The sequence below is a fragment of the Bactrocera latifrons genome, unplaced genomic scaffold (assembly GCF_001853355.1).
Source record: "Bactrocera latifrons isolate USDA-ARS-PBARC rearing strain unplaced genomic scaffold, ASM185335v1 scaffold_51, whole genome shotgun sequence".
NCBI classification, from domain to species: domain Eukaryota; kingdom Metazoa; phylum Arthropoda; class Insecta; order Diptera; family Tephritidae; genus Bactrocera; species Bactrocera latifrons.
Genome location: NW_017537168.1, coordinates 815,978 through 841,130, shown reverse-complemented (window position 1 = coordinate 841,130; position 25,153 = coordinate 815,978). Strand labels below are relative to the sequence as shown.

At 36.2% G+C, this 25,153-nt stretch overlaps 1 protein-coding gene across 8 annotated transcripts in view; it reads left to right on the top strand.

Annotated features, from left to right (window-relative positions):
• LOC108973951 (insulin-like growth factor 2 mRNA-binding protein 1) overlaps positions 1–25,153 on the top strand; it is a 72,604-nt gene that overhangs the window by 25,394 nt on the left and 22,057 nt on the right. For 3 of the 8 annotated variants that reach the window (XM_018941494.1, XM_018941497.1, XM_018941492.1), the window contains exon 1: positions 23,669–24,204. Coding sequence is in view for 4 of the 8 variants with exons in the window: in XM_018941491.1 (XP_018797036.1) it covers positions 6,764–6,876 (113 nt within the window). In the remaining 4 variants the exon portion in view is untranslated. Of the gene's footprint in view, positions 1–946; positions 1,411–6,455; positions 6,877–23,668; positions 24,205–25,153 lie in introns of those variants that run through there. The other 5 variants (XM_018941496.1, XM_018941489.1, XM_018941490.1 and 2 more) reach the window with 4 other exon arrangements.

Here is a 25,153-nt window from a genome sequence, read left to right as displayed (position 1 = left end):
AAAATGTTAATTAATTTAAAACTTGTTTATTCAGATACATAAGCTAATAAAAAATATTGAAGTAATTAAACCTACTTTAAATTGTTAAAATAAAATTTTGTTTAATAAAGTCGATCTGGCAGCACTAGATGAGATCTAAATCATTTAATTTAAATTTTTTATTTTAGTAAGAAATATAACAAAATCAAAAAATAATTAATTACATAATTATAAATAATTAATAAAAGAAATGGCAACGCCAAAGTGTTGAAAGCATTACAAAATAATTTTATTAATTTTGCTTTAATATTTAAATATTAAAGATTTAAAGAAAGATTATTAAATTTAATATGGCAACACAAAAATTTATACATTAAAAAATTAAAATTACAAAAAGAATTATTAAACATAGAAATAAAAATTAATAACTGACTAGCTTAAAATTTAACACTAAAATAAAGAAATAAATAAAATAAAAATAAAAAAAAATTCTAAAAAACACCGTTATCGTAACAAACTCAGACTTGTACGCACTGAAGCAATCCCGTTCATTTTATCAAGCAAAAGACACGTACAAATATATATAGAAAAAATTGACGAAAAGACCAACTCAGTCGGCTGACATCATTTGAAAAAATTAGCAACGTAACAAGTTGAACCAAAAACGCAAAAACAAAAGCAATAAAAATCAAAAACACAAAAAAGAAAAAACGTTTCTTGTTCAAGCATTTTTTTCTTATACATATTTACTTTGTTTTGTCTTTACACAGCCGCATTTTTTATCATCATTTTTCCCCTTGAAATTTTTTTTTTTGGTCTTTGGACAAAGTCAAATTCAAGTCAACGTAAATGTCAAATGTTCCATAACGACGCGAAAATTCCAATAAAAAAATTTTTCATAATTTTTCAATTTCGCTAAAATTCGAAACAAACAAAAAATAAAAATTTACCAAAAAAAATTGCTGTGACATTTTTTGTGCGCAAAAATTATAACAAATCGTAGCAAGAAATTTTGTGCAAAATTTTCGGACCATTTTCATGCTCAAACAAATATCTGTGTGAGAAAATACAAACATACAAACGCAACAACAAAAAAATAATTGTTTTAAAAAAGTAAAAAAAAGTGCCAAGTAAAAAGTTTGAAATTTTTTTTCGAATTCGACGGAAAGTTCCCAACTGCAGTGTAAAACAACGACAAGCAGCAGCAGCAGCAACAACTGCCACGCATAGCTAAAGGTAAATGCAAAGCTAAAACAGTAACAGCAACAACAACTACGCGCGATTGTCGAGCAGCAAAAGCGAACGACAAAAGTGACAAACGCCCAAGATCTGAGAGCAATCAAAAGCAGAGTGAACAACAACAACAAGCAGCAGCAGCAAACCTGTGCGTGTGTATCTACAACTGCCAAAAATTTGTTTGGCATTACTGTGGTGCGTGTATGCAATTAAGTTTGTTTGTATGTGTGTTTAGCAGCGACATTTTCCTGCACCGCACCGCACCGCACCACGCCAATACTTCAGTTTTATAAAAATTTTTTGCACTAATTTTCGCTACCCTCCAAGCGCTTGGCACTCGCTGCTTTGCTTAGCGCCCTCCTAATCCACTCTCCGCCCCAGCCATGGCACTTCCGCAGCACACAGCCGCCACAGCCTGCTGGTTGGCATTAGTTCATCAGCCTGTCTGTCCGCCCAACCGCTCCTTCGGCCAGCCATTAATTTGTTAAATTGCGGCACTCTAACAACTCTCCAGCTCTCCAGAGCTCTCAGGCGCGCTCATTCGTGCTCTCGTTGGTCATTTTATTATTATTTTTTTCTTTTGCTTTGCGCTTTCCTGCGCTTTTATGAATGTAGAGGTGCAATTTTTTGGCAATGTACCCCATGCATTTGCCCCTGTGATATCGTGGCGTTGCACATGTGCCTGTATGTGTGTTATATTAGATATTTTGTTGTTGTGTGTATGTGTAGTGCTTTAGCGTTTCCCATGCTCATTACTTAGACCCTCCCGAACATCTGTTTAACTCGGCGATCTTGCCGTTATCAGTTCTACTGCATATCTTCATACGCTTTGGCATTCGTCTGAGCATATATGTGCGTATATACGTATGTATGTATGAATGTATTTTATACTAGGAGCTGTTTTATTAGTACAAAAACGTCTAATAAAGCTTTGGACGAGCGATCTCATCCTTCTTAAGACTTAAGAGATCATACTGAAGAAGAGTCCGATCGCTGAGTCCCAAGAAAGCCAGAAACCTAAAATCGTATAGATTAGAGAGTAACTAACGTGTCTAGCGCACATTAGCAAAGATGATCAGCATTCTTTCATGTTGGAAATATGTTCGCAGATTGAGCAGCTTCCTTAAACACCGGCCCAAGTATCAGAAAAATGCAAGTTCATGTAGCTTAAAGCTCCCTACAAACTTTAAGGGATGAACACTAGCTGGCGACCATCATTTGTTTGCGCAATCTGTAAAGACATCATTCTAAGTAGAAAGCACTAAAATATTTGGTGTATTGGGTACGCATAGAAGACGTTCTCGGAAGCGCAAGAAACTGAAGATCTCAAATATATTACTAATTGCTAGTAGATTTATTGAACTGAAAGCCAAAAGAGGCCGTAACTCTTTCTGCGAGACTGATCTCCGTAGAATTCAAATAATATCCTACTGATTTTGAAATCCGCCGAAAGTTTAAATCTTCTTTTCTGAGTTGAAACTCATTGTATTTCAACCATCTTTCAAAGATGGTCGGACACTAGCTCTCTAATTCTCTCATCTTAAACTCGGAAGATGATAATGCCTTAGTATCTTGTATCTCGTATTCATAATTGAATGTTTACCCTAAATCTGGTATTGGTTTACGAACATATTAGTTTATTTCTATGTTTGGAACGTCAATCTCTGCTCTCTTAGTTCAATTAAGGTCACTGCAGGGCAATCAGAATTCGGTTAAGTTATCTTTTCCTATAAAAATAGCAGCTTTATGGCTGTCCGTTGCTTATTTTTGCAACCTATTCTTCATTTTCTGTACTCATTACATAAAAACAAAGAAAATATCCATTGGTTCAAGGTTTTAGCAGCAAAGAGATTCCTTGAGTGCGAGCGTTTTCCTTTGCTACTTTCGGCTAAGCTCTTTCACAAATATACCACTTTATCAACCTCAGCCGATATTTCAAAAGTGTTGGGCACTGCTGATTGAAGTTAACAGTTATACTTAATTAATCGACCGTATAAAACAATTCCTTAAACTTATATAGATAGTTCTACATAACATTAACATACAGAACTGCCTTCCATACACAATCTGTTAAGAACCATCCAAGGAGTCCTTGATATAGCATTTTATATAAAACGAGAATTTTATATATTAGATTACGTACAAAGAATCGATAATCAATAGACTTGAAGAATACAGTATTGAAGCTAAAATACTTTACTTGGACATTATTTGTTTGGTATTCTGCGGCATTAGACACAAACTATGCAAGTCACAAGGTATGCTTTCGATCTGTTAAAAGTTTTTAGCTTGAATTATCACATTGTTTGAAAAAATATTGTATAAGTCTGTAATAAGATAGCACCGACGTTGGATTATTTGCTAATTTTGTCTTTTCGGTTTTAGATACTTGATCTTTACTGGGTGGAAAATATTTGTCAGAGGTCTTAACACGAAAATCGTAAAACCGTTTCAGTAATCTAAAATTATGACCATCAATTGTGTGTAAATCAGCGCTCATACCTGGAAGTTTTGTTATAACTGTTCTTTCTTCCGAACAACCCATTAAACAACTAATTTCCTGGAAGATTTCTCAATACTATTCCATTAACATTTTTTATGTTTATATAATTAAAACAGTAGGGTTGCTACTATTCTATTTATAAACCAAAAAGTCAGTAAAAAGACTAGAAAAATGTAGTTCTTAGCTTGCGCAGCATTTATTCACACTAGAAATGGAATTAACTGGTTTTTATCACTTCATAGTTTTATAAACTACGAGCGTCACATAAAAACCAATTCATAATAATAATAAATAAAACTTTTGGAAGTACTCATCGATTATGCTAATGACCTCATAAAATACGCACAAATTCTAACCTCAATCGATTGATTAGTGAATAATTTGATGTACGTATGTAGTCAAAGCAAATTATCGATTGTTTATGTTTATGGCGCATGCGAGTGATTTGATGTCGAATGCAGGTCCTGTTATAGACATAACGTTGGATTACGCTAAGAAAATATTTACATACATATTTACAAATATACATACATATGTATGTACATACTAAGTATATCGATATGATGTCATTTGTGCTAGGAAAAGCTGCTCTACACTTGAAGAGAAAGTTATCTTATGCATGAAGAAAAAAAATAATAATAATTAATCAGAAACAACAAAAACCATTCCTACAACCTGTATGGCGTTCGCAGCTTGTACGTGTTTCATTCGCTATGCAATTTAACTTTTTGAATACTAATATCTTGTCATATATTTGTTTTTTTTTTTTTGTTTTTGCTGAATTCTTTTTCGCTCCTAATTTGCATTTTCTTTTGCATTAATTCATTCAGTTTTAAATTCCAATCGTTCGCTTTGATCTTTACGCTTGTCGTAAAGTAACCGTTAGGTTAACAGATATATGTGTAATATAAAGAAGTTTTTTCGAAGATTTTCTGCGGCGTGAGTAGTCGCAAAAGACTTTTAAGCACAGTTTGTTTAGATAAAAGAAAAATTCTTAAAAAATATATGCAAAGTGGCGACATATTTCACACTAAAACTCACTAAAAGTGAGAGTAAACTGCTTTAGAAACAATAATAGTCACAAACAGATAACGTTTCTGTATGTTTAAGCTAACTTAGCAATAAATTCAAGTTATTCAAAGGACATGTGCAACGGATAAGCAGTGTAAACTGTTTTAACAACGGTATGTTTTGCAAAATTTGTATTATCTAAGCAATTTTCAATAGTTTTATGCAGACATAGCAAACGGTTAACACCTTTTCGAGTACATAAATGAAAATTATATACAAATAAAGCGTTAAATGTTAGCTAATTACTTTACGTCAACTCCGGATAAGGCTTTTAATAATGAAATCATGCCGCCAAGCCATTTAAAGGTAATAAAATAACAAACAAATCTGTATGAAGCTGCGGATAAAGTATTGTATAAGTGGATAACCGTTTTTGTAAACCTGGTGCTTTAAAAGCATTATTCTTTCCGTGGTAACAATTAAAAGTATGTAAGCATGTAGCGAAATTTGCGCTGAGTTAGTTAGTTAACTAAAAATAAGCATCGCAAAATTATTTAATTGGAATTATTTGCATTACAAAACTGCGGATAATGCAATTATAAAAAAAAAATCAATAGCGTCATAATTAACAGAAGTTATCTGCATTTTGAAATTTCGGATAACGCGGTTAAGACTTTAAAATGTATTAAAAAGCAATACTAATGAAGTTGTCATATTTACGGCTGCTTCAAAGAATAAGTATGAAATTATCCGAAAGGAGATAAAGCTAAAATTTCGGCGAAAGTACGAAAATTGATTTAATATTTATATATTAAAATTTCGATTACTCAAAGAATCAAAAAAAAAAATTTAATAATATATTTTAACTTTGGGCTTTAGAAATTTCTAATAAGCAAGTAACCGTCTGCAATGCGTTTTTATGAAGTTTTATGCGCTATTTTGTTGCGATATATAATATTACATTTTAAATCAACGTCTATAACAGCGTTAAGCAACTTGTCACAGTGCTTGGATAACGCGTGTAAGACTTATAACCGTATAGCAAGCCTTCGGATAAGTCTTAAAAGACTTTTGATAATATTTTTTATTTTAAAACAAGTTGTCAACAAATTTGAAAAGAGTTTTTGTTGTCGGATAAAACTTTATAGTTTGATCTCTCACTCCTATTAAGTTTTCACTTGTTTCAGTGCGCGGATATTATGCTATAATGCATCGGATAAACCATAAATTGCTTTTAAAGCATGTTTTCCCATAAGTATTTTCTTAACACACACACATAATTAGGATGAGCGAATTCCGAAGATTTTACAAATTTAATTATAATCTTTGTTTAGCTGTCAACCTGTTTTGATCGATAATTAATTAGCGCGACAAAGCAAGAAAATAAAAAGAAACACACACAACAAACGTGATTTAGCAAACTGCCATTGTCAAAGCGCCGAATGAACGAACACTGCCAGACTTCATGGCTATCAACGTATGAGCAAAACACACCGTTAACCCCGCCACATATGCTTGTCTGTCGTTTCTGACGCGCTTCTTCGCAAATCTGCCCTATACGTTTTTCTGGCTTTAGAAAAAAAAAAAAAATACTAAACAAAAATATTTAAAACAAATTTATATTTGAAATTTTTTTAACTATATATGTATGTAGCTGACTACAAGCTTTTTATAACTTTTTATTAAATATTTGTGTTAATTTTTTTCTTTTCTTTTTTCGTTGTAGGTTTTTGGCAAATTATTGACATTTAACATTGAATTTGAACAAACCAATTGGATAAAAAAAATAAATTACAAAAACAAAATTTAAAAGCAAGCAGTTCAAAAGTATAACAAAAACGAAAATATTTTAAAATTTTATATTTTGCATTTAAATACTAAAACTGAGTTTGGTATTTGTTTTTTGTTTTCGCAAAGAAAAGCCAAAAAGTCTACAAGCAAACATTCCAAAAATTTACGCTAACGCACATAAAAATTACAGTTTTTAATTTTTATAAATTCAAAAGTAAATAAGCAACGCAAAAAATAAACAAAATGGCTTCTGAATTGGACCAGTTCGCTGACTTGGAATTGTCAAAGGAAGATCGCGAACAGATTTTTGATCCGCCTTTGGATCGACAACCGTTGGAAGGTGCTGGCACCTCAAGGTATTTAAAACACTTGCAAACAAATCTAAAAATATAAATCACTTTCATACATTTTACTAACAACCGAAACAAAAAATGAAAAGTAGTTGCCACTAACCGAAAGTAGTTTTCCGCAAATTATTTTAATTACTTTTATTTTAACGAAAATGCTAATAAACTTACGAACGCTTGTAGAATTCTGCTTAATATTTCGCAAGAGCTGCTTATTTGAATATTGCGGATAATAACCGCTACTATTGGAGATCACCTCAAAGAAAAAATTATTTAAAACTGAATTTTTCGGAAAAAAAAAATCCGAAGAAACTCTAAAAAAATATATAAAAAAAATTATAAAATTTGCATACAAGTGTTTGCAAACTTAAAAAAACATTTTTTTCTAAATTCTAAATCTATTTTTTGGTTCAAAATGCAACACTGCGTGTGCGTACACGCTCAAACCCTTTCTAACGCATTTAGTCGGCGGAAACGGAAATGCATAACAAAGCAAACATTTTTTCTATTGGTTAAAAATCATAATTGTCGTAGCATATAATGGGAATGTAGCCTAAAAATTGCAAATCCAAAAACAAAACCAATTGAAAAAACTGCTGTTTGGCAGCATAGGAAAGGCTAGCCAAGGTCTATTAAATACCGGCTAATTTTTGCCACAAATAAATTAGGCATATCAAAATACACAACGACATGCCCACACGCATATAATGCACGATCCTTTCGTGTGGAGAGAAAAGCAGATGGGGGAAAAACTAATAAAAAATGCACCCCTCTTCGTCAAAAATCAGCATAGACACAGATGTACAATGCATAATACACCGAATATTCGTTAAGTACAGTTGCAATGCTAAAAAATTTCTCATTTATTGAAAAGAAAATAATGCGTTGTTAAGGTTTGGATAAGTTGTGTGGCTTGAAAACTGACGTAACACCATTAAGTGATATGTAAAAAGTGCTCAAATGTTTGCGCTTCAATTTGATATGTGAGCGGATAATATATTTTTAAGCATCCTCAGGCACAACTTTTAGAGTTTTAAGCAAATTTTGATCAGCACATAAAATTTTATTACAACGGATAAGACTGCTAGACAATGCTCTTCTAGGCAAATTTTGACAGTTTAATAAAGCTTTATTACAACGGATAAGACACTCTTCAGTTCAGGCGGAAAAATAACCAATTTTAATATTTATTCGCATGCATTCGATGTGATATGGGAACGGATAACGCATTTTAGGTTTCTTCACAGACAGCTTTTGCTATTTTAAGGAAATTTTGCCAATTTGATAAACTTTTATCACAACGGATAAGCTTCTCTTCCCTTAAACTCTTACATTGCAGCAAATTTTGACAGTTTAATAAAGCTTTATTACAACGGATAAGACACTCTTCAGTTCAGGCGGAAAAATAACCAATTTTAATATTTATTCGCATGCATTCGATGTGATATGGGAACGGATAACGCATTTTAGGTTTCTTCACAGACAGCTTTTGCTATTTTAAGGAAATTTTGCCAATTGGATAAACTTTTGTCACAACGGATAAGCTTCTCTTAGAAACTCTTCTCCTTAAACTTCTTACATTGCAGTTCAGAGGCATAAATTTCTATTTAAATTCTTATCCGCATGTATACATGTGATATGTGAACGGATTATGCATTATATGCTTCTTTAGACTCATTCATTACAATTCTCAGTAAATTTTTTTTAACTAATAACAAAAGCTACATTTATACGTAATATGTATACAATAGAGCTTTTTGAATATCAATTCAAAAATTTTCAGTGTCGGATAACAGATTTTGAAACTTTTAATATTCTTATTGTTTTAGGAGAAAATTTGTGCATATAACAACAAATAATGTACCAAAATTTAAAATAAATGTTTCGTATTCACATGGCGTTACAATTATATTGTATGTATTCTATACATACATATGTATAACTAATTTTTATGCGGATAAATAGTTTTGAAGCATGAAATGTGTTTGCGCGGTATTATCCGAGTCATTGTGTTAAATTTCAAGATAACATGAATTATTTTGTCTACTTCTATCTTCAGGTGTTACTAATTAATTAGCAGTAAAATCGAGAAAATTCCTTACTTTATCGACGTTTTCGACTGTTGGATAATAATTTTCTCAGTCAGTTAATATTTTACAGTTTTTTTCAACTAAATTAAATTATCCCTAATACTCGGATACCAGTTTAACTACAAAAATAACATAATTTCTTACTCAAGCTTACATTTATGCATAACTGTACAAGTTTTGCGCATTTTTTGTAATTTTATTAACGAGTTTCTAGGTTTCTTAATATAAAGAAAGCTATATCAAGTTATCCCGCATACACGGATAACAGATTAACAACAGGGATAACATAATTTTTTATCCAAACATACATTTGCGTATTGCTGTGAAATTTTACGGCATTTCTTGTTAATTTTTTCAGTTTTCAACTACCTTTTTCATTTAAATTCAAGTGCTAAAAGAGCAAAAAAAATCGTAAAAAAACAGCAAATAGAAATTTTAAATTGATTTTTTTTTTTTTGCAGAAAAGTATACAATTACACTTCTTATGCGCAATGTCCTTTCTGCCCACAGGCGAGGCAAAATTGTGCACAAAGGCCATGTTAGCAACTGTTTGCTGCTTAGCAAATCACTCAATTGGGGTTGGGACAGCGCATTGTAATTGTGTTGGCATTTCATCAAATGGAAAACTAAAAATATTTCAAACCTTTTTTGCTTCCAACACAACCACAAATGCGCGTATAATACGCCAAGGAATGACAGGGAGCGGCGTCAAAAAATGATGCGAAAAATGTGACTCGAAAAAAAGTTAAGAAAAATAAACTGCGGCCACGCTATTTTTGCGCGGCGTACCTTGCTTGATTAGAAAACAGAACTGCGCGCGTACATATATGCAGTTGTATGTATATTTTTATGTTTTTTTTAATTGTTTAATTTTCTGTATGAGTTTGAATTTTGCATGCCGAAAATTTTGACAGCGCTTTAGGGGGAAGCGTGCGCTGTCTTGTGTATTTCTAAGACGCTGCAGTACTCTTTTGCAGATCTAGAGCGATGTGTGTGCGCCTGCGAACTAGTTTCCCATGTTATCCCTTTTGATGTTTCGTGTTGTTGTTACAAAGCGCACATTTTATTTACAAAAAATATATATGTGTATTTATAAAGACACCTTTTGAATGCGGTGTTAGAGTGTTGTTGCTATCTTTTTCACTTGGCGCGCCAACAAATGAGCGCGCACACAAATATCTAAGCTGACTTGCATACACACACACATTAAACTGTCATTCCGCGCACCTTCCCTACAGCGCGCGCAACGTTTTCTCCTTAAAGACACACATACGGCAATGTTAGCTCACACTTCAACAATCACCAGCATGAACTGCATAACCGAAATTCTCAAAACCTTCTTCCTGTGGCGCTTCCTGTCATCCCACCGCACGCCTCTTCTAACCGAACGCCTCTGCTTGCAGCACTTCAAAGCAGTTCACAAAGCTTATCTCGTTGCTGCTTGTGTTTTTTGCAAGCAAAGCAGCAGAGTTGTTTATGCTGCCACCGCCGCCGCGCCACACTCCTGCCGCTCATAATGCTGCGCAGCGCTTCCTTTCACATAACTTGTTAAGGTATGCGCGCGCTTATGTCGCTTTACCGGCAATTTGTCTCTCATAGTTTGGCCAACATTAGCCATGCCGGTGGTTGTCTTTTATACATACATACATACATACACGCTTGCGCGCCACTGTATATCCTTTATGCCTGCGCGTCACACAGTACACTGCTCTAAGCACAACGCGCTTCTAAGCTCACTTAGCACTGCCGCTAGGTAACTTGCTCACCGGCATTTTTTACTTTTTACTTTGCCTTTTTTGCACGTGCGCGCCTGTGCTGTTGCGTAACCAGCTCTTCAAATGCCGCTTGGCAGCTTGAAGCCAGCAAATAGACTGGTTGACGGCGTTTCCCTCAAATAGTTGTATATCTGTGCGTTTATCTTTTCCCCGATTTCCTTTTTTTTCAACTTTTTTTTTTTTTTTTTTGCTGCGTGTTTGTGTTGTAGTGCTTATTTGCTCCTTTGACACCAGCCATGTTGTGCGTTTATTTTGTGCAAATGAGTTACAGTTGCGCTTCACATGTCACATGCTATGAATATGTGCGTGCGCAAGCGAAAAAATTTCGGCACACTGTTACTTTGTAGCTTTTGCTTTTGTGCCAAAAAGCAACAATAAACATAAAGTATAACCAAAAAAATTGGTTCGCATCCTTCACTTGCCTTGTTAGCAAGGGTTATTATACTTGCAAACTTTTCTTCTAAAACATTTTTTTCTGGTTACTGCTTTTATCTGCACAATTTTTCCCCTGCGCCTTGCGTGCACCCCTCCACGGCAGCGCATCATTTGATTCCCATCGATTATGTAATGTTAAAAAATTAGCTGTATGCATTGCACTTTTGATTGACAGTCAAATTAGTTGAAGCGCAAAGCAAAAAAAAAGCAAAAAACAAAAATAAATTCAAAAAAAAAAAAATTATAAAAAAATACAAAAACAAAAAAGACACTTCCTAAACAACGAACTGCCTATCGGTGCATTTTTTTATTTTTGTTTTGAGTTTTTATGTTTTTTTTATTTTATTTTTTATTTTTTTGAATATTTTTTTCAATCTGCCGCCTTTTTCCTTGCAATCCATTTAGTATGCGCCTGCTGATGAGGTGCTAATAACATTTCATATACCGCCGAACAACAGTTATCAACCGGCGCTAGTTGTTTTTGTCACTTTTTGTGCACTACGCTCCTGGCGCCTGCTGCATAATTCATCATTCTCAACGCGCACTTATCATTTGCACTTCAGCATTCTTCACTTCATACAAAAGTCAGCATTCGAAGTTTGCACGGTTGCATTGCCACTTAATTAACTGTTTGGCATACATAATTAAATAGAAATATTTCATAAAATTAGCCCACAACACCGGCTTAACTAATTTGTCACACGCTTGTCTAAACCGTCTCGGCCGCGCTCTTACGGTCTGTCTTAATTGCTCTAGGAAACTCTTTATTATTTAAAGCTTTTAGGCTTTTTCTGACAAAAAAAAATAGAATGCTTAACCTACTGCGAAGTTTCTTGCAACTAAGAAAGGAATCTCTCATGAACCATTGACACTGAGAACAAACTCAAAGCTAAAACAAAATTTAGATTACATCCTGCTCGGCAGGCTCAACTGTCGGTACTAAAATCTTTCATCCCACGATATTTAGGAGAAAAACTAGGTTAGGTTAAGAAGTCGATCCAAACTGGAATCTTACTGGAACAGCTCATACATCATAAGAGCCTTATAATTCGACAAAGCACTTTGAGCCTATCACAAATTTTCGAGACAGCTAAAGTCAGTTTCGGCTGTATTCGGCTGTCTTCTGGCAGTTTCAAGCTCAGTTTTGCCAAGACTGGAACATGGAGAAGAAAGTGCCTGAATATATCCACCTTACCTTCATACAACTTTGACAACTAGCGACCGAAAATATAATAGATAGAATAGTTCTTATAACTTAATAATTCGACAAAGCACTTTGAGCCCATCACAAATTTGTTGAGGCGGCTGATGTCAGTTACAAGTGTACTGTAGGTAAGACTGCGGAGATGTTTCAAATGCCTATCGGACAGTGTCTAGTAAGAACCCCTACGATTGCGACAAGATAAATTTCACTAAGGGCAAGTAATTTAGTAGATATCCTGCTTTCACTTTGCGACTACGAACAGCGCCTGCTAAACGCGCGGAAGCACCATTTGTCGCGTGCTTGAACGCAAGACGGCAATGGAGATCCGACTCGGCCCCATTCCGATTTGAGTGCGAGTTCTCCTAGTGATTTTGACAACTATTAGCAGTGTTTCTCCAGCACCGTACTTAGGGTCTGCACCAAATACATCACAAAACAGTAATTTTAATTTTTCGTTTCTTTGTTCTCTTCTGTTATGAATAAAATTAAAAACGCGCCATAAGCAAGTCGCCAGGCTGAAAACAAAAAACGCACCGCATTGAGCTTGTTTCACCACAGCTGTTCGCCAAATTAACGCTAAAACTAATACCTAGTACTAATGCTATTAATTCGTGCAATTTGGCAATCGGTCCAGCGCAGCGCGATGGCAATAAACGATGCAGCACACAATAAGCAACGTTATTAATAATAAAATACGAGATTAGCTGAATTCTGTGGAATTTTGAGAAACTCGGCGCGCATACCGAGCGTTGTTGCGGTCAAAACCAGCAGCAACGTGAACGCGCAAACCGGCTTAAAGAAGCCGCAGCCGCGCATAAAATATGCGTAAACGTCAGTCGCATTGTTTTTGCTTTTGTTTCTAATTTTTTGTGATAGAAAAACGATTTATTTTTGGCCAAGTTTGGTATGCAAACGCTTTGGCGGCAATGCAAACACACAAAAGACGTCAGCAGTAGCCGCAGGAAAGACGCTTAGAGCGCTAGCGCTCAGCGTTTGGCTTAAACGGGTTTTCCAACAATGTATCCAATGCTAACAAAGTGCGCAGTAATTGAGCTTGCTGCCAGCGGCTAAAATAAGCACAATACGATTTTTCCTATAGACTGTATACACTTACGTTTTGTTGTCGGCGTTGGAATTCAAGTCGGCCAGCGCAGTACTCTGCAGCCGCGGCTACAGGATGCAATATGTTTTTTGGCGGGCACTGCTGTTTTCAATCAGCAGGTAGCTGTTACTGCCGCTGCGCCGTGTGCAAATCTCCGCAGGAAGCGCGCGCGTAAACACCCACTCAGCGAGACAAAGCAATTTCCGTTTCGCAAATCACTGCTTTTGTGGACTGTGTATTTCAGTTAGAAAAGTGCTTAGAAATGATTTATTGTATACGGTGTTTTTGCTTTTGTTTATTGTTATTGCTGGACTCGAACACGTTATGAATTTGTATGCGCATACGTACTGTACGTGACCTTTCCCAGCTATTGGCAGCAATAACATGGCAAAAATTCATGCTGCCAGCGTTTGCAGTTGTTGTTGTTGCCGCTGGCTGGTTATGACGCTCTTTCGCGCATGCGCACACACTGCTACGTTTCGGCGTAGCATTCGGCGCGGCTTCTTTGCCTTTGCTTTGACGTTTTCATTCATTTATTGCGCTTGATCTTGTCTGCGCTGCGCCGTCAGCGTCCTGTACACGCCACAAAACTAATAAAACTTTGCCGTTCAGTAGTTTTTGCTTGCATATTTGTTATTTTTGTAATGTTTTTTTTTTTTTTTTGGTTTTGCGGGCTTTCGCTTCGTCAACATGAGAATTCGTATTTCATTCGGCGCTCTGGTTGCTCGCACTTAGCGTCCAATTCACGGATTTGCAATGTGCTTACAGCGCCTGCCTTTTGACTATAAACGCTACATCTGCTACCTTCACTTAGCAACACCAAGTTCGTACCACTTTAGACAACACTACCTTAGGCGCAGTGGCGGCGCGTTCAGAGGGGCTACCCGCAGGAACCACACATGTGCAGTGGAAGTGCTTGAATCGGTGTAGTTGCAGTGAAATCTGAATTAAAAAGGGTTTTTTTTTTGCTACATCCGCTTACCGAAGTCTACAATTCTCTCTTTCCGGAGATGCTGGTTTGAAGATGGGTCTTGATATTCATTAGCGGCCACTTTGAGCAATACTTTTCTATTGATATTTGTGACCTAACGTTCGCCTGATGGCACGCAATTCCTCCGCTATTGCCCAAAGCTGACTACCTTTAAGCGATTGCTTCCTTCAGCCAGTCAAACTGAGAGGTCCGCATTAAGAATTTGTAGGTAGGGAAGCAGCTTATAGTAGATTTTAACTTGTCAATCCCAGCAAACACATGAAAAACCCATCCTGACCGTCAATGCGCCATGGTAAGAAACAGACAGTAATCACACTGCAGCAGGTTCGCACTACAAGACAACTTCATATTCACAAACAAGCTTCCAAAACTTCTGTTGAGTCAATATCGTTGTGTGTGACCTGACTTTCTCATGATTGCACACAATTCCTCTACTATTAGCCAAAGACGGTCCAAATGCTGACAGTGTAGTTTCAAATTAATGGTTTCATCGTATAGAAGAACAAATAGAAAATAGAGGAGAAGTCATAGTAGTTGGATCCCCTGGCAATCCCATCAAACATATATATAAACTATCGAAAGTCTTCGAGTTCTATTGCGGGTTTGCAAGAGGTTTAGACTACTGCATGTATTGCTTGCTGTGATTATTGAACTAAAGTGGCGTGTTTAATTTTGCACGACCCCTCTACGAAGCAAGCACGACAGCGTCACTGTGCTGCAACTTGGTATATCCTCGCTACCTGAACAACAAAATTCGGCAGCATACGCTAACACGCCTTCATTATACTCAAAATATGCATACATATTTACTTGTATGTATGTATGTATAGATAAAAACATTTGTATGTGGTACGCGTGTGTTATTCCCGCATAAGCAACGCTGCTTTCAATATACATATGTACATATATGCATATGCATGTACAAACTATATATATATATATAGAAATGTATATACGTATGTATGTACGCATTCACATGGTCTTTTGTTTCTACAAGCATAGCTTCTATTGCCGAAATATTATTAAGACCAAGAAAAACGAAAATAAAAGCATTAAAAATACATGCACACATGCATAGACGTGTTATAGGCAGCAATACAAAGCGAAAGGTATAAACATTTAACCTTGAATTACGGCTGCTGCACACACACCGACCGGCTACCAGCAGCATCCAGTCATCCCAAATGCGAATGTGCTGGCAGCGCTGTACATATGTATATGTTTTGTTGTTATTGTTGTTGTAAGCAATGTGATCCTTTGCCGCCGCGCATACCTTACGTTCTTTTAGGTTATGAATTTGAGCGCCGCCACCGTCATCGCGTATTTGACTGCTGTTTGGACACCTTTGCTGCTATGTGCGTTTAGTGTTGTTGTTGTTAATGTAGTTTGGCGAGTTTGGTTTTTGGTCCAGGCATACGTACATACATATGTATATGTACTTATACATTTCTCGTTATGCATTTTTGGCTGTAAACGCATGCGTACACATGTATGTATGTATGTGTCAATGTATATATATATTTTTTTTTCCACTCACATATGTACGTCGTATACTCGCATTAGTCCATTTTTACGGCGCTTGGTATGCACTGATTGCTGTCACACCGTACCCTTACCTTTGTCGCTGCGCTTTGCTTGCCTTTATAGGTTATGTTATTTGTTAGTTCATTAGAAATTTCCGAGAATTCGGCATGTCCTAAATACATACACAAACGCACACACACAGGCAGCGGCCGAACAAACGACCTAAATACACAGCGCAAAGGTAAGCAAACGCTTATTCCTCTGGAAATGTTTGTATGTGTATGTGTGTGTGTGTATGTGTAAATTGGTCATGCGCATTATCGCATCCAGCTGCTTATTTGTTGTATGCGCTCCAAACGGGACTTGATTGCACCAAGTTACTGTACTGAGCTCAACACAACGCCACATTCAGCTCTAACGTGCATACTTATGTTTGTACGCTTGCGTGGTGCAGACCTTGAACAGGATTTGCGCGCAAAGGTGTGGGTTCGCATATTTAAAGGTTACGTTTTATAGCTGCGCCGATAAGTAGGAAATGGAAATGCGTTGGCGTTGCATAGAGAGCTCTTACCAAAACCTATGCATATCGCGTTACAACCAAGTGTAGATACTTCAAAATATCTCTCAAGAGGCAACAGTTTTTTTTAAGCGAGTGCGCTGCGCTTAGCGCCACCCCCACTTGACATACTTAAACTGCGGCGACTAGTGGTAATTTATATCAGGCACCAAAGACACAAGAAAAACCTATTCAGCATAGGTATAGCCTCTCCTGTAGTTTGTGGGTGCTGCGGCATGGAACCGGAAACTACGAAGCATCTGCTTTTAGCTAACGTAGCGATCTGAAGACGTAGGAAAAAGGCTCTTACAGTCATATAACCGAGTGAATAGCACACTGCCTCCAACACGTCGAGCAAGATCCTGAAATTTATCAGAATGTTCAGACGGAAACTCCGGAGCATCTGCTCTTAGTTTGCGTAGCGAACTGTGGATGCATCAAAAGTGGTATTGGATTCCTATACCTCAATAAATAGCACACTGCCTCCAACACGTTGAGCAAGATCCTGAAATTTATCAGAAAGCTGAGTCGGAAACTCCGGAGCATCTGCTTCTGGTTTGCGTAGCGGACGCAAGAAAAAAGATCTTTGATCCATATATCCGAGTAGAGAACACTTTCACCTCAATGCCGCCTAGCAAAAGCCCGGAATTTATTTGAGAGCTGTACCCGTGTCAGCGCTTGTGAACGCGGAAAGGGCACAATAGAGTTCAGCGCACAATTCATACCGTAATATATTGCCATTTCTATTTCTTAATACGCATGCAATGATGAGCTCGTTTTGATGGCACTTAATCTCACAGCATTAGCAGCCTCTACAAATGAACCAGACTTAATCCAGCACAGATGCACATGTACATATGTAGACGAATGTTTGTGCAGCTGGCGGCTTATAACAGCAAACTCATGTGCGCCAACAGCCGGCTTTGGCTAACCAACGCAGCTCACTAATGGAGCCAGAGCCGCACAATACGCATTACGGTTTAAGCTACTTACATACATAAGCCCATATGTATGTATATATGAATGTACGGCGGGGGCTGTGAACGCAGATGCCGGTAGTAGTAAAACGGTAACAGACAAGTTACAAAAATGTTCAAGAAAATATTGTACAAACTCGTTAACCAAAATGAAAAGGGAATGCGAATGCGAATGCGAAAGCATATAAATGTACATATATACATGTTGGACTGGCTGTCCGGCCGGCTGCCTGGCATGCCAAGAAAAAAGTAGTAACCCGAAAACCGAAAAGGCAACTGTCATGGCCAAACGGCAATAGCAACAGTGACTGACGGAATCGACTACGCGGCCGAGTTTGCGTTCGAGTTCGAGTCCGAGCACTGTGAGCCCAGCCACAATATTTTTATTTGTACTGCTTTCGTCGTACAAACGTACATTAATATGTATGCTTTCTTCACTTTTTCCACCTTGTTTTTACACGGCGCGGTTCATTGGCCTCGATTAAGTGGCGATTTAGCTGTTTTGATAGCGTTCGCAGCGTCATCAGCTTCAGCGCGTCGTCGCTGTTGGTAGTCGGCTGTCGGCTCGACACACTGTATACGCATAAATAGCAATATTTAGACAATTTCGTAAATTTTGGCCAACTGTGTGCGCCAACCAGCTAACGTAAGCGCTTACGTTGTTTACACCGCGTCGGCACTTGAGCGTAACAGCCGCTTGCAGCGTATCGGTTTTATACATTCAATAGACATTTCTAAACATCAGGTAACAACAACAGCAACAAATTGCAATATAGCTTAATCGGCCGATCGGTCTGGCAAACTGCACACTCGTATGCCGCCAACCAGCGCATTGCCCGCTTCGTTTCGTTTACGCTCTAGCCACACATTTCGGCGCGCTTTGCTCCTGCTGTTGCAAATTGCAATTTTATCAGCGAAATGCTTTCTCTCCCTTTTCCTGCGTGCCGGCGCACACGGCTTTTGTGGCGGTCTACTTTCTTTGCAACGCGCGCAGCCCTTTCCTGCTTTCTTTAACGCCGCATTTTGGGGTTGTTGCCTAATTGCCAAATGCAATCAGTCGGCGTATGCAGTTCGCTGCGTCAGACGGTCATCAGCTCATTTATGTGTTCCCATTTCTGGCTTTCCGCGCATCTGTCGCTCTTGCATTACTTTCCCATTTATTTGTTTATTTATTGTTTTGTTTGCAATTTTTTTTTTTTTTTTTTGCCTGCGTATGTAACTTTCTTTCCGTTGCCAGCACAGGAGATGCGAGTTCTGATGTATCCTTGCAGCTGACTGTACTTTTCGCTGGCAACGCGTAACAAAATTCAATTTTTAGCAACATGCATGCTTTCCCAAATAAACCACGTACCTAGAGAGCTGCTATATTCAAGATAAAAAGATGCTTAAGTTAAAAAAAAAACCGATTTGAAGATCAAAATTAGCGGGCGTTCAGTAAAAAAACTTCGAAATTCAAGTTACGAGAAGAGTCCTTAAGCTCAAAATACCAAAAGTCAGAAACGTGCTTTGAAGATCTTCAAGCTCCAAGATACCTAAAGGGTTTTAAGCTCAAAGGGTCGACTAGAAGACCAAGAGGCATGCTATGAAGCTCTTCAAGCTCTGAGATATAAGTGATCCTTAGCTCAATTAGCCGACTTGAAGACCAAAATCAAATCACGGTAGGTGGGAGCTTCAAAATTCGTCATACAAAAGGTATTTAAACTCAAAAAACGGACTTGAAGATCAAAAGTAGATACGTTACATGAAATACTTCCAAATACGAGATATAAAGAGATCCTTGAACTCCAAAATCTAACCTTTAGACTAAAAGTAGGGAAAGTTCTTTGAAACAAGAACTAAATTATGCAAGTGTATCCCTTTAAGTTTAATAGCGTAGACTCGTAACAACTTTTTAATTTCAATTTTTGTTTGAAGACCAAGATAAACTTATTATTAGGAATGAGAGCTTGCTATTCTTACATTGTGGTTGAAAGCGTGCAAAACAGATGAAGGATCTCTTCACAATACTATAGGTAGATCAAAAAGTAGTGAATAGAAGATATTAGAAGTAAAATTGAGAAGTTTAAACCCCAGAAAGCCAGAACTCAAATGCTCAGTGGTGTATCCACAAGGGACTAGATCGTGCCATCACTTCAGATTAGTAGTTCGTAGCTATATAAATCAATTTGGATTCTCAGCATAAGAGCATATGAAAGGAGGATAAATATATCTATGTTAAAAAAAAGTTATATCGAAGTTAAAAAAAAAATTGGAAAAAATTTAGCTAAAAAAACTATGCAAAAAATCACGAAAGTACGCTGAAGAAACAACAGCAAAAATTGTGAAAAGCCAAAATAGAAGAAAAGTGGCAAAAGCTTAACTACAACAAAAAGTGACAAAAGTGTAACCACAACAAAGAAAATTAAATTCAGCAAATCTGCAACACAACTATTGTCGCAGTTATCAATAAAAATTATGAAATACAACTAACAAGGCAGCAAATAGATCAGATAATCTGATAATTAAGCGTCTATTTGGCAGCGCTGGCAATTGCTTATCTACCCCCACACGTAAGGCTATTGAGCCGATAAGTGCGTGCGGCTGACTGACAAAACATGCAAAAATATATGTATATGTGCATATATTTATATATATGTATGTTTATAAATGAATATGTAGATATGTATGTCTGTATAAAAAAATTTTTGCCATGCTAAAAGCTCTTAGCAGCAGCTTTGTGGCCACTGCTGCCGCCATATTGACACAGTGGGTGGGCGGGTTAAACTTCAAACGTTGCTGATAAAACTGCAACAAAACAGCTGACGTAACGTAGGCGTCTGAAGCATAAGTTACACGTCATAAACGGCGAGCAGACAAAACTTTGAACTTTGAAGGATAAAATTATAAATAAATTATTATCATTCGAAAATTTGTGATGCTTGGCTAGGTGGAGACATACTTAAGTATGTACAAATGTATGTACGTATAGAAAAGTCTATAAGTGTTATTAAATCAGCATTAAATAGTTTCTAAATTTAAACGCCTACCAAAAAAGCAGCTGCGGAAGTGCTTTGTCTATATGTTTGTATGTACATTATAATATCCGAACTTTTATCACTTAACACTTAAAAGCTATTACAACATACTTACATATGTACATACATATATAGTGGTATTAGATATGTATGTACATATGTATCTATATTTCTGGATTGCTACACAAGCACTTGCCAGCAACAACAAGCATTCGCTATACAGCGCATTATACACGAAAAAATTTAAGCTTCAGCGAAATTTGTCATAGAATCTAAAAAAAAACCGACATTTATTTGAGCAAAAAAGTCGAAAAAAATAAATAAGGCAAAAACAACAAAAAATACTGAATAAAATCAAAAGCTCCACTATGTGCTACTCTTTTAGCTAATCTACATGCTTGACAGGCGCTCACATGCAATCCAAAATACCGGCCGGCAGCCAGACAGCCAGCTGTGCGAGCGCACTTTTGCAAACACAAACAAAGAAAACACCAACAAAAAGGCGGTAGCAACAAAAACTTATGAAAGCAGCAATGCAAGCTACAAGCAAAGAGCGCAAGAGACACGCGCACCACACACAAAACTGGGGAAATACCGCTAGTGATCAGTTCGCTGAATAGCTGTATAAAGAGCTTAAAATACCCCTGCACGTATAAGAGTTCGTAAGCACGCGCTGACAATGTGAGCGAGTGTTAAAACATTTCGCTGAATAAAGAGCATGCTTCGACGACGCTCTTTGTCACGAATAAGCGTATAAAAATAGCAATAACAAAGTGCAGCAAGTGATATGCCGCTAGTGACAATAGTAAAAATCACTTAAGCACTTATAATGGCGCTGCAGTAGGCGCGCGCGTTAGCGCATTAGTTGGAGAGCATGGTATGGTGCAGAAGAGCGCCTGCATGCGCGCCTACCGCTGGTATTAGTGAGCAAGTGCAGCGAACGTTGACGGCGTACGGCAGCTAAAACAACAATGTGCCGCTGAAGCGTTGGCGTCACCGTACGCCGACAGCGCATTGGCCGATTTGCGAATTTTTATCAACGCAGCCGCGTTGGCTTTGACGGATTGGTTGTTGTGGGTTGGGGAGGAGAACGAACAGTGGTGCGTTATGCACAGGCGTTGGATAAGAAAATTGCATGTGCGCCGTGATGAAAATTCTTCAAATTTAGACCTTTTTATTTACTACGTTAACTGTTTTCAATATTAAAATATTAATACATACAAAATTTGTTGTCATTCATACTTTTTTGTTAATAAATTCGTACAACTTTTGCCGATCTCGCTTTAAATTACTGCATTTTTATGGACCGCAATGCCAATATTTACACATTATCCGCCTTTAAAAATGTTAAGGAATTAAAATTAAAATTATAATTAGTCAAAGAAAAGCTACAAAATTAATTTATACAAAAATCCTACGTTTCACGTTAAGTATTTCACCAAAGCGTAAATTTTTTTGTAAACTCCCATTTTCAAACTTTTAGTACTTTATGAAATAACTACTTTAAAAATGTATATTCTTTGCAATGAGTTACCAATATTATAGAATTCATGTTACATTTCAAAAAAAAAATTTCTGCACAAATTCTACAATTATCTTAAAACCGTTACCCACAGCTTCCTTAAGCGAAGATACAGACTAAAAATTTCATTTCAAAAATTGTTTCATAAATTCTGCAATTATCCCAAAACCGTCACCCGGGACTATGGGTGAGGTTCCAGAAGAGAAATGTTTTGTAGTAATATTCAAAATATGTATTTTCAAAAAATGTGCAAGGAAAATCGATAAATTCGCAATTAAACTCAGAAATTATTCAAGGAAATTTGCTGAGCAGGAAGTTATTTAAAGTAATATTTGGAAAAATCCATAAATTGGGATTTTTTATTAATTTTAAAGTATAGATATATTGAAGAAAATTCGCTAAGCTAATAACTATTATTCAGAAAAATTCAATAAGGTAGCAATTACTGTCGAAAAATATTCGGAAAAATTCGTAAACTAACCACCACTGTCTGAATATAATCAGTAAAATCGCTCAGCTAACAACAATTTCCAAAAAATATGCAGGAAAATTCACTAAGTTGCCAACTATTTTCCAAAAATTTAAAAAAAAGTCAATAAATTTGTAAATAATTTTCTATATGAGTGAATTTTACACAGTTGTTAATGATTATAAAGTAGCAAGTAACGATAATGGCCGTACATTAATAAGCGACAACACTATACAATTTCATATAAACACAGGAAAATGGTTCGCAATGCTTTATGAATGGCAATACTAAGCAAAAATGGTATTTTATAAATTAATTATTGGTATTTTATAATTAAAAAATAATATTGCGTTTTTAATGTAAGTCAATACTTTTGAAGAAATTGTAGTACAAAACAACTACTCGTCAAAAGTTTCAACAAACAGTCATCAAAGGTTCAATAATTAGTGATATATATATTATAACTTCATCGATTACTCCCACAGCACGTTGAAAGTGTCACAGCGTTATAACTGCAAAGTGAAAAAGTTCACTGAACAATGACTACCGCACGTGACTGAAACGTTTTGTAGATAAATAAATAAATATGGCATAGTAGTGCGCCCGATGCGCACACACACATTCGTAATTATTTCATTGCAAAACAATGAAAAATAAAATAAAATAAAAATAATATACAGAAAACTTGTGTTAGAGCCAGCGTCAAACAAATGGCACAAAATTGCTACAGAGACCAGTGACCCATTTTTGCTGTTATGCCTCGCACTTTCTTCTGTTTTTAAACACTTCCCTTATACGCGCCGCTACACTGTGCGCTGACGCTGGCTAGCGACGACGACTCACTAACTGGTGGTCTGTCGTGGCGTTTTTATTTTTCCACATACATTCCATACTTGTCCGAGAAGAGCGTAAAATCTACGTGTGTTTTGTTGGCGTAGCCTGTGCGCGCTTGTGTATATGCTGCTGGTACTGTCGGCAACGCCGCTGCCATCGCCGCCGCCACCGGTATGAGCGCTTAGCGCCTATGTGTTTGTGTACATGTGTGTGTATGTCAGCTGTACTTTTGTGCAGGCGCCGTCAAACATTGACACTAAGAGCGGCCCGCGTATTGTATGAATACCGGACGAGCTAGCCGACTTTCAGTTTAGTTTAGTACGTCACGTTTTGCGGTGTGTCTACGCGGAAGAACGCAAACTTCTCATTTCGTATCAAAGCAAAAAAAGTGCCTACACAATAATAACAACAACAAGAAATCTTTATATTAGTGGTGTTGAAAATAACAACAGCAAAAATAAAGTAGCAAGCAAACAATATTGAGTAGTCATAGAAGTAAAGAAAAAAAAAGCGAAGAAAATCTAGCATACAACAACAAGTGCGCGTTAAGTTAAAACAGCACTAGCAACAACTACAGCAAAAACAGCTATACTAATAAAACATAAGCAGTGCAAAACATAGCATAATACTTGAGGTATTGCAACAACAACAAAGCGCGAGTGCAAATTTAGCGACAAAGAAAAGTGTAATAAAAAATTATATTTCAATAATACATATTTTTTTAACTTTTAAATTACAAGAAGTCGCATTGTTGATATTTTTACTTCTTATTTGCTGTAGTAGCGATAATATAAAAATAAAACAAAAACAAGTTGCAACTGTGTAAAAAATATTTGCATAAAAGGTGTGTTGGAATGCAATTTTTATGCTCTTAATTACATTAATTATTTTTCTTTTTTATATTTATTTATTTATTTGTTTAAAAAAAAAGTACTTAAAATGCATTTATTACGTGTCGGCGATTTTTTGTGACAAATTAAATTTTTTTTGTGTGGATGCCGCGCATTAGCAAAGCAGAGCGCAGACAAAGTAGATAAAAGATAGTAAAGGAAAAAAATAGAAAAAATATACACTCACATGCACACAAATGCAAATACAGCATTGCACAGCTAGCGCTGAAAGCACATGAAAAGTAGCAGGAAGAAGTGGCGCTAGCAAAGCAAGCAGCGGCAACGCCGACAGTAGCGTCAAAGCAGCAATAATGCGGTGCGCGACATCGGCGGCGTAGTGAGCAAAGATAATGAGATAATTGCTTTTGATTTTGAAAAAAAAAAACAGCGCGAGTGCAAAGAATCAAATGAAATTAATTAAGTAAAGAAAGTAAAGCGCATCGGTTAACGTAACGAAAATATTTGAAAAAATATTTTTGTTATTTTAAAACAAGAAAACATAAAAAAAAAAATGTAGAAATGTATAGAAATTTTTCAAATTTTCGACAGAAAAATTTTTTAGAACAAATGCAACTGCAATATTTGAAAAAAAAATCAATTAAATCCAGCAAACATATTAAAAAAAATTATTTGCATTCAATATTTTATATGAATATGAAAAAAAGGCGAAAAATTCGCGGAAAAATATGATTTAAAACAAATTTCGCCGAAACAAAAATTTATAAAAAATATATAGTTACAAAGTTTTGAAACGAAAACTGCGACAAAGTCTCGAAGAAATATGTGTTTTTTTTTTTTTGGAAATAAAACTTCGTTAAAATGCAAAAGTTGGAAATAAAAATACATAAAAAAACTCGATTTATGCATGTTTTCTGATAAAACAAATAATAAATAAATAAAATT